At 38.3% G+C, this 17,747-nt stretch overlaps 2 protein-coding genes and 1 long non-coding RNA gene across 5 annotated transcripts; 2 read left to right on the forward strand and 1 right to left on the reverse strand.

Annotated features, from left to right (window-relative positions):
- The first annotated feature begins 5,661 nt into the window (after positions 1 to 5,661).
- LOC103990066 (arogenate dehydrogenase 2, chloroplastic-like) lies at positions 5,662 to 7,083 on the forward strand. Its single transcript, XM_009409094.3, has one exon. It carries the CDS (start codon positions 5,765 to 5,767, stop codon positions 6,806 to 6,808), a length of 1,044 nt encoding a protein of 347 aa, XP_009407369.1. The 5' UTR covers positions 5,662 to 5,764; the 3' UTR covers positions 6,809 to 7,083.
- Positions 7,084 to 11,343: 4,260 nt separating this feature from the next.
- Positions 11,344 to 13,336, forward strand: LOC103990065 (uncharacterized). 3 transcript variants are annotated; one of them, XR_010514664.1, is made up of 3 exons: positions 11,344 to 12,104; positions 12,466 to 12,563; positions 12,691 to 13,336. XR_010514664.1 is itself a non-coding variant. In XM_065189526.1 (2 exons), the coding sequence occupies exon 1, from the start codon at positions 11,360 to 11,362 to the stop codon at positions 12,068 to 12,070; it is 711 nt and encodes a 236-aa protein (XP_065045598.1). In that variant the 5' UTR covers positions 11,344 to 11,359; the 3' UTR covers positions 12,071 to 12,104; positions 12,466 to 13,336. The 3 variants fall into 3 exon arrangements, 1 of the variants encoding a protein (XP_065045598.1); XR_010514663.1 differs by having other exon boundaries at positions 12,466 to 12,558; XM_065189526.1 differs by having other exon boundaries at positions 12,466 to 13,336.
- Positions 13,337 to 15,253: 1,917 nt separating this feature from the next.
- On the reverse strand, positions 15,254 to 16,055 carry LOC135677894 (uncharacterized). Its single transcript, XR_010514770.1, has 2 exons — positions 15,724 to 16,055; positions 15,254 to 15,636 (listed from the first exon to the last, which is right to left on the reverse strand). It is a non-coding gene; the product is annotated as an uncharacterized LOC135677894 (long non-coding RNA).
- Positions 16,056 to 17,747: the final 1,692 nt, after the last annotated feature.

Genomic DNA, 17,747 nt, shown 5'->3' on the forward strand with positions numbered 1-17,747 from the left:
AGACGCAAATGATACAAGATAAGATTAAGTTTTTATTAATAAACTGATGTTCATAGAAAAAATCTTTTTCTCGTATAAATAAAGTTCACGTTAATAAAATTTCATCAATCTTTCTCATCATTTCTTAATATATTATAGTATCTGAGCCACTCTTGCCTTAAGCAAGATTTTTCTTTCTTTTCTCGTTGTCTAGCTGTTGACGATAACAGGATGTTAGACGATGGTATCGCTAGACTGGACGGTGGTATCGTCCAGTGTCAATGTCAGTGCTGCAAGCGATAGTGCCGCCCAGCATAGGCGATGGTATCGTCAGGACCTAGGAAACCTGATATAAGACATTTTTAGGCTCCAAGTTTGAATCAACTTGAGACCTATAAATACCCCTCTTATCCCTGATTAACATACGCATAACTGAGAGCAAAAAGGAAAAGAAAATGCTATTGTAATTTTGTGTGAACTTCTCTCTAGCTCAAAGTGTTAGTTTTGTTGGAGAGATGAATAAGGGGGGTTGTAAATGTTATCTCCTGAACCGTCAAAAGAAGAATCAAGTTGTAAAGGTAGTTGATCTTTGCCCATTAAAGGAAGATCGTTAGTGAATGCCGATGACCTCGACGGAAGAGGAATCGGTGGAGTGGATATAGGTCACGACGATCGAATCACTATAAAATCCGGTTTATATTTATGCTATATTATTTTTTTATTGTAAATTGTCATACTTCTTCATTATTTTAGCTGCATACTCTTACTAACGTGTTTCAAGTTAACATCTTTCCGAGATCGATTTTTATCATACGAAGATTTTTCAAACCGATGTTTTTATCCACTGCACTAATTCACCCTCCCCCCCCCCTCCTCTTAGTGCCGACTCATTCTTAACAATATCCTCATAAACTACACCATTAACATTTCAATCATAACTTCAACAACTATCAAAGTGACAACTCCAATAACTATCAATAGTCTTAGCATCTCGACCATACAAACCAAAAAAGAGTTATTTGTCAATTGTGTAATAAAATCGGATACTCCACAAAAGCCTGTCGGTATCGTCCTAGACTTCTTATTATATTCGATTGGTCTTAAATGAATATCATGACTATTCCGATTGCTCGTCCAAATAATTAGATTATGGATTCTAGTGCTTCTCATCATATCACTTTTGATCTACAGAACTCATCCACAGTGATTGTGGAGATAACAAGACATCATCATTGATGACGTTAACGGAATCTCCATCACTCATATTGGTTTCATAATGTTTTGTATGTATCTCACATTTGAAGGAATCTTATTTTCGTTTCTCAATTTTATAAATAAAATAATATCTTAATTAAATTCTTTCTTATTTTTTTGCTCAAATTAAAACATGCTTCTTTAGATGATAGTCCCAAAGCCAATCTTATGGTGTCGCATTGAAGAAATGGAAATCATTATAATTACAAGGTTTGATTTGATTCGGGCAAATCCGTAGCTGAACAGTAGAATGTATCCGCAGGCAAAATGGCTTCATCTCCATCCACATCAGATGACACCAACAAAATCATTAGTGTCGATATTAAGTGAGTCGCAACCACAAATCATGACGTGCACTTCTCGCTATCCAACACACTTTACATCACATTCGTTCTAATTTAAGTACCCAAAGGAATCTTAATGGGATATACTTGGTTCTTCTAGATAACTCGACCAAACTTACGACGAGAAGAGGGACGAAAGAAGACTTGGATGACATGTGAAAGGACTAAAAACATTTATCACATGCAATCAAACACTTCTTAGGCAGGCCATGATTGCAGTCACATCAAACCCAACAACTCAGATTACCAATTGTTCGCCAGCCAATGTACGTGAATTCCTCGTGAATGTCCTTCGTGCATCGGAGAGAAATAGAGGGATAATTATTGACTAACCATATCGAAGCACAATTATAGGGCAATCACTTTCATTATATTTATGATGGTAGTTGGGGCGTTTGCCATTGGGATCGAGTGGCAAATTAAAAGTCTATAAGATAAATATAAGAAATAGTTTTTATTCCATTTATCAATTTCATGCATAAGAAATTAAAAATAATAATAATAAATCAATCAGAGAGTTTTCGAGCTTCTTTTTTATTTGACTTGTTATTGTCTCCTACGAGGATAAACGACAAAACTAATATCATCATCTGAATCATGGATCTGAGCATCATCATAATTTAGTTCAATCCGATCATTAATACGAGACTCTTAACATATAAGAATTGATAGATCCATTGATCTTAAGGTGTAAATAGGAGATCGATTAAATTCTCTTGATGGGAACTCGAGAGATATTACTTTAGGAATAAGGTGAGAAGCAGAATTTAAATGATTTAAACACCCCTTCCTCAGCTCAGAAGTCGATCCATACATAATTCAGAGTCTAAAAGTCAGCTCTCCTACAAAGACTCTCATATATCTTCTTCATCTTTTATCACCATGATCTGCATATTGGGCATGGCAAAAGAATTACCCAAAACCAGAAATTTATTGACACAGTAAGATGGAAGTACAACTCCACAGGAAAGTGGATGAAAACAACGTGTTCTATTTTACGTGTATTACGGCGTCATGTGGAAAACGAGGGAGCTTATCATAATGCAATCAGGGCGCAAATTATTCTACCCTGTCGACTGGCAATAATGTATTCGAATCATCAGTAGCCCGTGAGGCCAAAGTTAGGACATTCGTCATTCACTGGTTTCTCGCTAATCTGTCGTTCGCTTTCGCAATTATTCTTCCTATCACGATTTGATTTGATGTAATAATTAATCCTATAGCTACTAATCCAATATACTTAAAATCAAATTATCTTTAATAATTAATTATATTTAGTATTCCGATCATTATACTTTCAAAAATTACATTGGAATCTTTATACTTATAAAAGTAAAATATTTAATCTTGTTTCTCCTCGTGTCGTTGTCAGAAATATCACACATGTTGTCACATTCAAAAATAACACTAAAACATGATAAAATCAAGCTAACAAGATTGTCTTTAATAATTAATTAATATAGTACTCCGATCATCATATTTTTTAAAAAATATATTATGATCTTTATATTTACGAAAATGAAACATTTAAACCTCGTTTCTCCTCACATTATTGACTTTGCTGATGAAAATATCATACATATTGTCACATTCGAAAATAATGCTAAAAAATAATAAAAAAATATAATTTCATAGTATTAGTTTTACTAATATAACTTCTATGAAAGCACTTTCCTTCTTCGATTTCATCTTTTCCTCTGACTTCGATAAACGATGAGGAGATAGGATTATAAGAGAGAGATGCTTTCTACTTAGTGTTTTATTTGGTTTCCCAATAAAATCTTTGAAGACACAAAAAGAAAAGATGGAGCAATTAAATAATATTATCTCATTTAATTTTCTAGCAAAACTTCTTTTTTTTTTCTTAATTTTTAATCCTATAAAATTATTTTTTTAATTTTTTTAACATTATTTTCTACGCATGACAGCACATATGATATTTTTATCGACAGAATCGATGACGAAACGAGATTAAATATTCTACTTTAGCAAATATAAAGATTTTAATATAATTTTTAAAATTATTAGGATCGAAATACTAAAGATAATTAATTATAATAGATAATCAATAATTAGCTCAACTAATAATAAATACTATGAGAAATTAAGATAAGATTTGTGTGGTTTATGGATATAAGCATGAAGAGATCGATGGTGAAGATCACGTGATTTCCTGTTCGATTTTGCTGACAGATAACAGAGTGTCAAAACCCGAAATCACATAAAGATGCCCACGGCATGTACATGAGAATGCCATCCATTGCATGACCGGGAGGAACCATCAACATCTATAATAATTGATGCCTTTCACTGTGGCATATTTGTGGAATACGTCGTGGAACACTTGGAATCACAATGTTTTATGGAAGAATATTTCCAATTCATTTTAGTCGCATGACAACTCGATCTTCTTGTTCCTCGGGGAACGAATAAAGCAAACATTATTGACCAACCATATCGATGCACAATTAATTATTCACCAATAAAAACTATTTAGCAATATTCAATAGTCTATCTACTAATGGTTGACATCTTAATCAACTAGATATGGTTTCAACCCATCTACGTAGGGGTGTCCGAGGTGCTTCCGAGATAAAAAAAACATCGAGCTTTCGAGGTATCACCTGTACGAAGATCGAGGTTGAAAAAGATTTCTCGATCCGATCTTTTCGATGCTAAGTTAGTAACCCAAAGTTTATGAATGCAGACTTGAGTCTTCAAAAAAAGAATGTTCCTCTCATCGTAGTAAAGATGAGTCTTTTATATCTCTTCACAAAGGGTTAAAATATTTCATAGAATATAAATAATAAAGAGATAGCCTCTAATCATCCTCAATGGTCCTCTTTTAGCCTCTTGTCCACACAAGCGATAAGTGGAGGACAATCTTGAAATGTCTATCTCGGACTAGTTTTGGACCATTGTCTAACAGATGAAAGATGATCCGGACATTTTCCTTCTACATAGGATTTCAATTGATGGTTACTTATTAAATGACAGTGTATTTCGTATCGTCTACAAATTTCAAAACTAAATGTAACTAAAGTATTTAACAATAACGTCAAATGATCAAACACAAAACTGCGGCATTTTAATGAATTACACTCGTGCGCTGTCATTTTAATGAATGAAATGCCTGCTTAAATATATTAGTGATGGCACTTAATCCATGAGAAATAGACATTGGTTTACACACAATCGGAACAGGGTACATGCAATTACTAACATAAGTTGACCATGGTTACAATGATTAAAGATAATATGATTGACATGATAATATATTTTAATATCAATCTTGATAATGGGTTTATCATTTAATTATTTAAATTCATATTATTTCATTATATTAATCAATTAGTAGATTTTTTATTGTCCGACATGTCGAGCGAGTATAGAACCAATCGAGGTTCATTTTTTAATAAGTTTCGAGAAGAGGTGTAGGGAAGCTAGAGATTCGAGCAAAGTTTTTTTAAAATCTACATCTAGAGCAAACTCGATAAAATCCTTTCGACGCTTAAATTAGTAAGAGGTTTAAATGACTTAGTCGAGGGAGATAATCTCTTGAGAATGCACCAACGACCCTTTTAATAGAGGATAAGTAATCATTAGGTTGAGGTAAATATTAGAAACGATTATACAAGTTGTTATTCGACATTTATGGGATCAAATCAACATTTATGTTAGCAATACTAGTTCAAATAAAAAAAAAATTAATTAATCTAAACGAGGCTCGATAGATTTTATAAGATTACTTTTGGCAAAATAAATATAATAATTTAGTCACACACAGCCCGCTTATGAACTCAAACCACGCAATCCCAATTCAAAAGTGATGATGAAATGTGGCAGCAAAGCATAAAGGAAACATTACATGCATTCGGACAGTGACATTTTGGGTCACAAACAATTGAATGAAACACGTTTGGTAAAATAAAAAAATGTATGGTTTGGAAAAAGAAATGAAAGCAATGCCGTCGGTAAAAGGATTTGCGAGTTCTTCTGAGATCACAAGAATCAAACACATGAATCACATGCACCGAATTTGGACAAAACCTCTGTTCCTATTTATCTTCCACCCTCTTTGCCAACAAGCTCTAAGATCACAAGAATTGAAGTAGCAGGTGGCTGTGTATTGCTGCTGCATATACCACCACTCTGTTCCTTTCTTTCTTTCCCTTGCTACACGCAAAATGCTACTCTCCCGTGTGCTCCCCTCAAACACCACCCTCCTCCCCGCCTCCTCCCGCACTCGCGCAGCCCCTCTCCGGTGCCACCGCGTCCCTGTCGGCCGTGCCATTACCGTCCCTGTTCGCTGCCGTTCCACCATGACCATCCAAGCCCGCGACACGCCCCCTGTTCTTGATATCGAGCCGCAGCCGCTTAAGCTCCTCGACCGCGGCACCAAGCTCAAGATCGCCGTCATCGGCTTCGGCAACTTCGGCCAGTTCCTTGCCCGCACCTTCGCCGCCCAAGGCCATGAGGTACTCGCGTACTCGCGCACCGACTACTCCGACACCGCCCGCTCCCTCGGCGTGGCATTTTTCGACAACCAGCACGACCTCTGCGAGCAGCACCCCGACGTCCTCCTCCTCTCCACTTCCATCCTCTCCGCCGAGGCCGTGCTCCGGTCTCTGCCCATCCAGCGCCTCCGCCGCAGCACTCTCTTCGTTGACGTCCTCTCCGTCAAGGAGTTTCCCAGGAACCTCTTCCTCCAGCTGCTGCCCCCGGACTTCGACATCCTGTGCACGCATCCCATGTTCGGCCCCGAGAGCGGCAAGCACGGCTGGGCCGGGCTCCCGTTCGTCTACGACAAAGTCCGGATCGGCGACTCCGACGACCGGGTCGAGCGGTGCCACGCGTTCCTCGAGATCTTCGAGCGGGAGGGCTGCCGGATGGTCGAGATGTCGTGTGCAGAGCACGACGAAACGGCAGCAGAGATCCAGTTCTTGACGCACACCATAGGCAGGGTGCTCGCGAAGCTGGACCTCAAGTCCACGCCCATCAACACCAAAGGTTACGAAACCCTACTAAATCTGGTGCAGAACACCTGCAGCGACAGCTACGAGCTGTACAATGGGCTGTTCATATACAACAAGAACTCCACCGAGCTGATCGAGAAGCTGGACGGCGCCTTGGACGGGATGAAGAAGGAGCTCTTTGATCGCTTGCATGGCATCTTTAGGGAGCAATTGTTCGACAGCTCAGGTAGAAGGCCCATTGACGTGGGCAACTGAATCATGAGGACAGACCGATCGTACCTTCTCATTGGGTGATGGCAGACGACTACCACAACACGTCAAGAGTGCCCACGATCAACTCCGTCAAAATTTAGCTCATGTTCTCTCCACTTTGTGTCATGTACTGTTCACAAAGTTGGATCCACTGTGCTTCTCCTGTAGGCTGTAAACTGCTCTCTAGTACTCGGCAATAATTCATCCCAAGGATTCGTTGTGCATGTAACAAATAATAGGTTGGTAACAATAAATAAGCGATGTCAGCTTCTTTATTATGTTTGGGTACTCGGCAATAATTCATCCCAAGAAAAAGCTCGTACTGACTAGGTGCAATTTGCCATCATATCCTGTGTAATATTATTTGAAATGGCCTCGATTTACGCATGAAGAAATTTGAACCTATTCCGTGATATTGCAATCAACTCTCGAAAATAATTAGATAGACGCGATTTCGGGTTTAGACGAGCAATCGACTCTCGAAAAGCCAACAACAAGACGGTGACGAAAACACGTCTCGATTACTGGACCCGAGCAACGTGCAGTGTTACGTCGCAGGATTGCGTGACGTACAACAGATGCCGGGAAAAGTATGGACGAGTGGTTGAGGAAGGGGACGCGCATCCAATTGGTGACGCGCATCGCCATCGTCGTGCAGGAGACTGTCGGCACTGTATCGAATAGATCTTATAGATATTTTAATCGTAATCATAAATAAGTCAGTGATTCATTTTTACTTAGACTTCTACTCGATCAAACCATATTAGAATATAATCGAACAATGAAAATCGACGATATGTTTAGGAACCTAATTAATTAATCACAATAATTTGTTGACTTTGAACTATTTGTTTTTGAAAAGATGAAACTAAACTGCTCGTTTGATGCAACAATTAAATACTCTTATTTATTGAAAAATATATATTTATCTTCCAAAGTATGGTTTTGTAGTTACTCCTTTAAATTTAAGTTTGGCGTATATGTGTACCATCTAAACCTCTTGGTAACACACAAAGATTGTCAATCAGTGAATCGGATGACTCATCTTGACTTATATAGATAACAAACGTTACGGGAAGAATGAAGGAATATGTAAGGAAAAGTAGTTTACCGGGAGTGGCTCGATCTTTGAACAATAAAACTTAGTTGAGAAGCTAGACAGTCTCCTATATTGGGTAGCCTCCTAGTCGTGCCATCAAGCTATGTCGACAACCCTATACAATAGGCCTACGCGAGGAGTGTCCTAACTTGATATCTCCGATGCTTAAGTCAGGAAAATGGAGAGGAATGTTAATAATGTAGGTAGGAGAGTGAAGAACTCTTGCTTGCTTGCTTCAGCTTGATTCAGGACTACGCTTTTATACCTGGATGCAGGGTGGAACAGACAAGTCTCCATTAAGGTCCCCCCTTAATCTGCATGGCAAAAGCATTCAATGTGGGTGGCTTGCCAGCGTGTGCCCCTAGGAACGACGCTCGGGGACTATCAAGGTGAGGACTTTGGTTTGTCTTCCTTGCTTCTCTAGGTCAGGCAGGGCACGATCCTTTCATCGTCCATCCGAAAGAGAAGGTTGGTGAGGTCGGGTTATGTCGTCGACCATTAATGTGAATCGATGAGGAGTGCATCTTGCGGACCCATTTCGAGAAGCCAGGTAGACGATGTGACCTCTTGTTGGTGACCGTAAGGAGTAATGTTTCTCGAGCTTTTGCTTAGGTGTTGCTTACGAGGATTAGGGGGTGCTAGGATTATCCCTATCACCTCTAAACTACGATATATCAGTTTTAGTTAATCTCTGTTACCAGCTCTAAGTTAATTTAATTGGTTGGACATTTAATTAAAACTAAATGGTACATAAAGTATTTAAGGAATTTATATGTTTCATATTTTTATGTTTTTAGCTCAAAGACAACAATACTAATGATAATTACAAGTGGCTAACATGCTTTAGAAGAAGATTATGACATATATGGTTATATGCTATATTTATCTCCAATATTAATATTTATGATGTCATAATTTTATTTACATCAATAAGTTAGTGGTGTTGTATTATGCTCCTTTATAGGATTCAAAACCTTATTTAATGTATTTTTATTTTTTTTTAAATATTGAATATTATTTAAAAAATATTCAATAATAGATTCAAAATCTTTTAGTCCCTATATGATTAATAAACAATTAAACAATGGCAATATATGACAAGAATTATGGCTGTAGTGAATAATAAACGCAGTGAATCATTGAGATTTATTTTGACTCTGTTCCCTTTTATCCTTCTTTTTTAAACATTTCACCTATAATTGACTAATCGGTCAATTTTTTTAACATTTCTCCAATCAATACTATCTATAACTCGACAAATAGGAATGATCTCTGATCAAATATAATTGAAGACGGACGTGGAAATCATAGGACGAGTACCATTCGCTGTTTCTTGGGTTTCCTCACATAACTCAAGTCAGAAAGGGGTGCGTATATGCTAACTATTTGGAGACGTTCGACTGGATTAACATGGAATACTCTAATACGCTAATTCCAATGGCAACTTTCACCATTTTATCTAAGAAAGCCTTCGATGTAGGTTTTTACTAATTGACACCTCATAATTGATTTTTTTATCTTAAGATGCTGTTGTTGTTAATTTGATGAAAATACCCCTTCTCTCCACCAACAGTCTCATACTATCATTATCGCCACCGTCAACTATCGTCGCCTCCGTTGTCTCGTGCTCCCACGGTCGAGAGGCTTTTTTAGATAAAATGTCCTTAATTGATCGATGAGGCAGATCAGAGGGTGAGGAATTCAAGGATTACAAGATTTGGTAATCTTAGCTTATGGGCTCATGTTCTACCTACAAACAGACCTACCCATTTGGTGCAAGCCTCCGAACACGAGTCTTCCTCAAACATTAATTTTGGTTCCACAACATGAGATGAAACTAAAGTTTTTGTTCCCTTTTATTATTAAAAATATTATAGGAAGTTGGATTAGCACGATAGTCTCATGTCGTTAAAGATTAAAAGGATTAGATTGTATTGATTGAGTTCGAACCATAACTTTAAGTATCTAAGTCAAGTCGATGCCGAGCAATGGTGTAACATGATATAAATAAATAGATATTACGTGAGAAGGTAAAGAAAATTTAGATAGTCAAACGATAAGGAAATATTTGGTGGGCCAAAGAGTAAAGGAGATTTGACAGACTTATGAGCCCTCTCTTGGTTTCATGCGGGGTACGCCCATCGCGTAAAGCGAATAATTCCTCACGAGCCTGTAAGCTATACCAATAGTCGACTGACCAAATAGTCTCTTACTAGATTAGCGCTAGAATGAGGGCTTAAGGCGTATCTCAACTGAGCAAACTCGTTCCTGAATCGTACATCCCACGTTGATTGAGGAGTTATAAGCAAACTCGCTCATAAGTTCGGGTATGTGGACTACACTAACGATGACCAAATGTCCCTTATCATCGTATTTTGAAGGGCATGCAACCATTCACAAGAAAAGATTGGATGAGATGGGGAAGAGAAGTGTCTTGTCGGCTTAATAAGGCTACAACAAATTCTCTAAGTGATCAAAGAGTAAGACTACTCTTTGATTATAATATGTGAGAGTGGATTATTTTCCAAAGTGCAGACCGAGCTGCTATCACCAAATGATAGGTGTATGACATGGGTGAGGACAGTCCAACATGCGTCCCTGTTTGCTCATGTTAGCCCACCGCTTGTTCTGATGGTAGAGTTGGGGCTTGCAGAGTGACATGCACTTTTGATATCACAACTGTCTGTCTTGTGGTGCAGAACCTGGAGAGAGCATACTAAAAGGTGGTGGTGGTGGTGGTTTCTTTACAGCACTTGGCCAACCAGATGAATGGCTTACGATGGCTTTTGGATGCTGCATTCCCAACTTGGAGTAGCACAAGGGGATGGAAAGCCAACTAGCATTCATCTCCTTCAGTTCCTACTTCTTATGGTCCACATATATGAGCAACATCTCACGACAAAGCTAAGGAATGGGGCACTTGCACTCTGATGTTGATTTCCACCCATTTCAATACGGATTTAAGTAAAAGATTGTGAATTTTTTTTTACAAAAATATTTTATGATTTCTTAAGATATTTTTAATATTTTCACTATGGTATTTAATACACCTGGTCTTTTATTTTTCAGTATAATATATCTTTTATAAAAGTATGTCTTAAAAATATTAAGGTAACAAATATTAGTTCTTTTATGATAATTAAATTATTTTTATTCGATGAATATGATCATATCCATTAAATTCTGCACTACCTTTAACCATCTTTATCTGCCGGCCTTCGTGGAACCCAAAGTCAAAAGCCGTTACATCCGCCGTAATAGCCGTTCCATAAGATTCCTTCGCCGTTAAAACCAACCTTTCATACCCCTCGCATCCCCTATGGCTGTTACATCCGCCACAACAGCTGTTCCACAAGATTCCTTCGCCGTTAAAAGCCTAACACATGCCGCTGCCCTCTGTTAGTCCCAACTCGCCTCCGCTACCTTTCGTACCCCTCGCCTCCGCTACAAATACCATGCCGAGCGCCTCCATGGGGTTTGCCAAATTAGCTAGTCGGCGCCCCAATACGTCGAGAACCCTAATGGCGTGCTCTTCTAGAAGATCCAACTCCGCCGTTCCACCGGTTTCGAGGCCCCTCCTACGATCCGCATCTCCCGCTGCGGTTGCAGGCGCCGCCCCCTTCTCTTCCTCCTACCGCTCCTCTGCCTCTTCTCCCTTCGCTTCCTCTTCCTCCGCCAACTCGTCCACCTTCTTCCATCACCGCTCCGCCTCGCCTACCCGCGTTTACCTCGTCGGATCCACGCCTTCCCCCAGAACCCCGTCCGTCCACTTCTCCCTCGATCGATCTACTTCCCCAGGCCGTTCCCTCGCCGTCGTCGACCGGCGCCGTCCCGCTTCCGCCTCGGCCGCCGCACCTGCCCGTCGCACCTGCATGTGCTCTCCCACCACCCACCCCGGCTCCTTCCGCTGCAGCCTCCACAAGGGCCTCCGCTTTCCCCCTCACCACAACCAACACGCCGCTTCTTCGTCGCCGTCGAACCGCCTCAACGCCCGCCGTTCCGCGATGACCAACTCGCTGGTCCGAATCGGAGCCGTGGAGGGCGAGTGGGTGAAGCGCGCTCTTGCCTCCCTCATCCGTCCGTCCTCGCACCAGCAGCGCCGGCGGGCCGACTTCCGTCCGCGTCTCAGTCGCCTCTCCGTCATGTCCAGGGCCGACGATGTCTAGATCTCCGCCGTCTCATCCGCCGATCTCGAAACAGGTTTGTTCGAAGATAATAAAAAAAAAAATCAGTGCTGCTGTTATTCGCTTGCAGCCATCAGACCCCGATCGAAAGCTCGATCGGCGTTCGGTTTTTTTTTTTTTCGAATTTTTGGACATGAAGAAAGCACTGGGACGAAGATGAGATCACGTCCGTCCATGTACAGAATCAAATTTGATGCGAAAAACTGCTGAACGGAGAACTGAGAACAACACCAACGACAGTACAGAAACAGATGAAATCGATGTCACAAATTTATGAATCTGTTGAAACGAAACCATTAACACAACCAATTAATATGATTTGTTTGCGCCTTTATTGGCGTGAAGTGTGTTGACGTGGTTACACATTCTGCCTGCAGCGAAGTTTTGCGTTGCGTTGCCAACTCCACTTGCGTTCGTCGGTTTCTTCCCCGTCGTGCGTTCCGTTGCCAACCCATTCGCTTTCCGTGGGGGTGAAGTATTTTCATTTTATTCGTTTAATTTATTTGGTATTCGTCCATCTTATGTATATAATATTATATATATATATATATATGGTTGTGTTGGAATTTGATTTGTTGGACTGATGCTTTCTTTCGTTGCAGGAATGGCGGTCGCTTGGAGTGCACGAAACTTTTGTCGACTTCCGGAGTAAGTCTCAAAAGAATCAAATAAAGGAGAAGGGGAAACGTCCCTGGAAACTAGTCAAATTGGGGAGTGGGCCAACTGCGATGGGGAGAAACGCACTGTCGACAGCTGTACGCCAACTCAACTTCTAAAAACAAAGAATTATTAACCATTTTCTTGAAATAATAATCTATGAATTAAGATGACAAGATATTTGAAAATGTAAAAAATATCAGCCAATTACTAAAACCTAAAAAATGTTCGTAACATTGCTATGAAACCCCCCTAATTATGATGAAATTCAAATCTGATATATAATTTAATTCGATCTAAAAATTTAGAGATCAAAATATCTTAAACCAAAATGAGGGATGTGTACAGCTGTGGCCAAAGATTCCAAGGAATATTTAATTAATAAGATTGAGATTGATGTGATCAAAGACCAGTGGATGAGATTAAATTGGACACACATCCCTTCTAATTCCTCATCCACAGGAGTCAATTTCTTTCTCTGACACTGCACGAAAATAAATGAATAAACACACGGCCCATATCATCAGTCGATGATATCACATCTCTTGTTTTCCCTAACAGTATTATATAATTATTGTCTTCAAATTTCAATGGAGGACTCTCGTTTTCTCTCTCTGCCATGTATTACATTGTTATTGTCTTTATACATCTATTGAGAACATTTGCCAATGAAAGGGTAGTGAGCGTTGACAGCGGCCGTTTTCTTAGACTCTCTCACTGAAAGTAATTTACATGGAAATTGCGTAAGTCAGACATTAAATCACTTTCATGGTTTAGCCATTCATAGAGGTTTTCACGTCAAGTTATATGAAGCTATTATATATAGTGCTTAGCATTATATCATTGGACTCTTACGATTGATGGCTTTTTTTTTTTTTTTGGTAAGTTGATTGATGGCTATATGCCATTACTTTCACTTATATCTCAATTTTTATCTCACACATAATAATTTTTTATAAAAGTTATTTGAAGCAAAATCGAGTTTTTTTTATAATCCGAATGAAGAATTAACAGATATATTTCGGTGGAAATTAAAATTGTAACAAAACCCTGACTAAGGATTAAATTTCATTATAGAAGATTTTGCATGACTTCATAGACCCTTAATGATTTTTCATGTTTTCGTAATCCCTAAAAGATTTTGCATCTTCAAAAAAAATAATTCGAGTCTTTTGTGACACTATACCAAATTATTGATCTCATGGACCCTCAAGCTATAACTCAGAACTAAAATTTCCACTATTTAGTTTTAATTTCCATAACAAATAGCAAATTTTACTAGTAATGAGGATCTTTAGAGACAAAGAACATGTAGAAGCAAGCGTCATGATAAAACTAACCATATCAACCTCAAAAATTGTAAGTCTAGTAGATATTTATTTTTTTATGATACGATTTTGAACCCTTCAAATAAATGAGATAAATACACCATTATCATATTAATGAATTTTTTTTTTGTCCAAATCAAGTTTGAAACTAGTTTTGGTTTTTCTTTTAATCTTCTTGATATTAGTTTATAGGAAGACTTTATATTTGATCACATAATCTCTGAATCTGGTCTTAATCGATCTAACAATATGTATCTTTTATATTTGTAAAATATAAGATCTAAGCAGCATGGTTAGCTGCTCTTATTTAATTCTTCATTTAGCACACCTTTCTTGACAATCTGTGTGGCTCGTGGAGTTCTGCCCAAACCCAGCAAGAAAGAGAAGAAAGCAGGACAACCTTTCTGAAGCTTGGTGGGCAACAAGAAAACTAGATGGAGACAGCAATGTGAAACAAGTCAACTCGCCATGGCACAGGCTGCACTTAAACAATTAGTCAACCATCTTCTTCCAGTTGAGAGATCCCACTAAAAAACCACCACTAGAGGGTACTGTCCCCAGCTACAGCCAGTATTTGTCGCCTTCATGCTGGAGTCTGGATAACTCATCACCATGAGAACCCTCCAAGAAACCAGGCAAAACCACTAGATTCTTCTTCACCGCTGATGGTCAATATTCAATGCAAGAATCACATGCAAATATAATTCCTTCTCAAATAATAATAATAATATATTACTAATCAAATATCAAACCAAATAAACGATAATTTTTTTTTAAAAAATAATTTATAAATCTTGAATGTCTCTTAGATTTGATTTGAATACTTGAGACTTGGTTAGATGTAGATGTCACCTATTTATATACGTAACATATAAGAGTATCTGATTTTTACAACTCAATCTAATTTTATTTTTTTAAAAAATTAAAATATATTTTAAACTAAGAATTATTTATCCCTAAAATTATATCTAATCTCATTTAAAATATAAAATATTAATTTATGATATTTTAAAAATATATTTTTAGCATCTTAACAGATTCTGCTTCCAGCACATAGAGTTATTTCTTGGTGTTATTTCACACTCAAGTCTTTTCATTTTTATTAGGAGCTAATCTAATACATACAGAAAGATGCATGGAATGACATTCTGTACATGGAAGAAGAATCACACAAAGGGGATATTAAAGTACCAATCCACCATTTGTTCCAACACAGTTATATATATCCCTATAATTAAGTTGCTAATACAAAGACCTCAAAACAGAAAAGCTATCTATGATCAAACAGCTCCCCCCATACTTGACCATTAATTTGCATTCATCACCCGAAACCTCGACGGCTAAGTTACGTAGGCAAGCTAAACATGTCATATGAGTGTTTCTTAGGTGAGCATCGATTACTTTTTGTGTCCATAGACATACATAACAAAGAGGACGAACGCCGCCTACATCTTGCCAAAGGAGTAGAATGAATCGGAGATGTGTCACTTGGGACCCTTTCTTTGTTGGCAGAGAAAGACTAATGCCTAATCCTTTCGTCCTTTGTAAAGATGCTGCTGTTTTCTACAGTTCGCATATAATAAATAAATCAAAAATAATTTCAAGTGGATGAAAATTAAGGAAAAGTCTTAGACGTTAAAAAGAGATAACCTGTAAGGATAAAGTACGAACAGTTGAAATAGAAATTTGAGGCCACTGCAAACGTCGCCATTAATCCTTTGAATTGTCCATACGGAGAGGTGGTGGGAGACGAAAGGTATCAGATATGTGAGAGGGGACGATGTCGAGTTATTGGACGTCTCTCAACATCTTGAGCTTGTGATGAAGGCCCGGCAAAGCCACGTGTGAAGGAAAGCAGACGCCCTTTGGTAGCATCGAAAGCAACAAGATGGATGAACGTCGTTTCACCACTGGAGAGGTCGGCAATGGATTCATGACCTCTGGTCCTAGCAATACTCATCATGGGTCCCTTCGTAATCCTAATCCATTTAGAATAATCGTCCAATCCAATCCAAGCAAACCATTCATGTCTAGTTTCTTTAACTTGTTGTTGTTGCGATAATTGATTCCACAAAACTATATATATATATATATATATATATATATATATATATATATATATATATATATATATATATATATATATATATATATATATATATATATATTACGAATCTCTTATGTACATTTCTATTATATAATGCAAGTGATAATGGTAATTTTTTTTCTTTCAGATACCGGATGTGGACCCTAATATGAAATAAATAAAGTCCACCGAATATAAGATAAAATATAATATAAGTGAAGTCCAATCATTCTTCTACATCTCATATACCTAAAATATTAGTATGATGTATTAGAACCATTTATCATGTGGGTTGAAGTTTTATTTGATATATTTTTATATTTAAAATAATAGTACATCAAATTTGATAGAAAATATATTAACGATCAATCGTCCGACGCATAAGCATCACGTAAAAATCATTGTGAAAGAAAAATATTCAGGTCAACCTTCATCCGTTTGTTCGTATGGACAAAAATCCAAAGTAAGTCATTTGGGGTTGTCTCCCCTCTATTACCCACATGGACAAAACATCATGAGAGGGATATTGGAGTAGTTACAAGGTATCCCCTTCAAGACAAGGATAAAAGTATATCCTTGACGTTGCACCGAGGGGCTCTCTTCCCGAAAAAATCATACATCCACTAAGAGATTTTAGTCACTAACTTGAGCGTCAAAGGGACAAAGTCATAAAATTTCTCCCAACATCGGTTTTGGTGCAGGTACCTCCTTGGAGCCACTACGAACACTCCTACGCCTTCAGGTTTGGACCATATCGAGTTGACTCTTATGTTGATGATAATTTCTCGTAACATTTGGCACCAGAAGGGGGATCTAATATCATAAGAATGTCCACCCTTCAATCCCCCCAATGAATGCTCTAGCGAGGAGGCCCTGTCTCCAACCCACAACACTTTTACTCAAGGAGGATAGTTGAAAAGCAATGTCAAAGAGTTGAGAAGCAACTTAAGCGAGTCGCGCCAATGCTATCCGACAATAATCTCCCTACCAAAGAGGGTCCGGCTCGAGGCATCACCGATCGACCCCTAGAATTTCACCAAGTCTCTCCAATGTCCGGAGCAAATGAAGTCACTAATTGAGGCACCCTTGGATAAAAGCTCACCATAGTGAGAAGAGAATATGAAGTGTGACATTTGAGGGAGGACTTAGGCTCACCGCAATGGTAAAAGAATTCGAAATCCGCCATAACAGAGGGATGATTTGAAGCCTGCCATAGTAGGAGAAAGACTCGAAATCATTCCAAATATTATAAAACAAGTTTTAATGATGCCTTCTAACTTAGATGGTTTTCATTTTCAGTGATCAAATATTATATGAATTAGTTGGTTTTGATGATACAACTAGATTGCAAGTTCCAAATATTATCTGACAAGTTTTGATGATAGCAACCAAAGATCAAATATTATCATCATCCCTTAACATTTGGAAAAACAAAAATAAAAACGTGGCCCATAAATTGTAGCAAAGAGGGATTCGTATTGCGAGTCTCGTCCGATCAGATGTCCGCATCAACGCAACCTGTATTCTCCCCTATTTTCCAAGCTACTCATCGGCGAATGAACTTTGCATGAAGCTTGACCGGTCGTGG

This window comes from Musa acuminata, chromosome BXJ1-6 (genome assembly GCF_036884655.1).
Source record: "Musa acuminata AAA Group cultivar baxijiao chromosome BXJ1-6, Cavendish_Baxijiao_AAA, whole genome shotgun sequence".
In the NCBI taxonomy this organism is placed as follows: Eukaryota; Viridiplantae; Streptophyta; class Magnoliopsida; order Zingiberales; family Musaceae; genus Musa; species Musa acuminata.

Bases quoted from the DNA above. Each gene is read 5' to 3' on its own strand.
- LOC103990066 (XM_009409094.3), top strand. From the start codon at position 5,765: ATGCTACTCTCCCGTGTGCTCCCCTCAAACACCACCCTCCTCCCCGCC.
- LOC103990065 (XM_065189526.1), top strand. From the start codon at position 11,360: ATGCCGAGCGCCTCCATGGGGTTTGCCAAATTAGCTAGTCGGCGCCCC.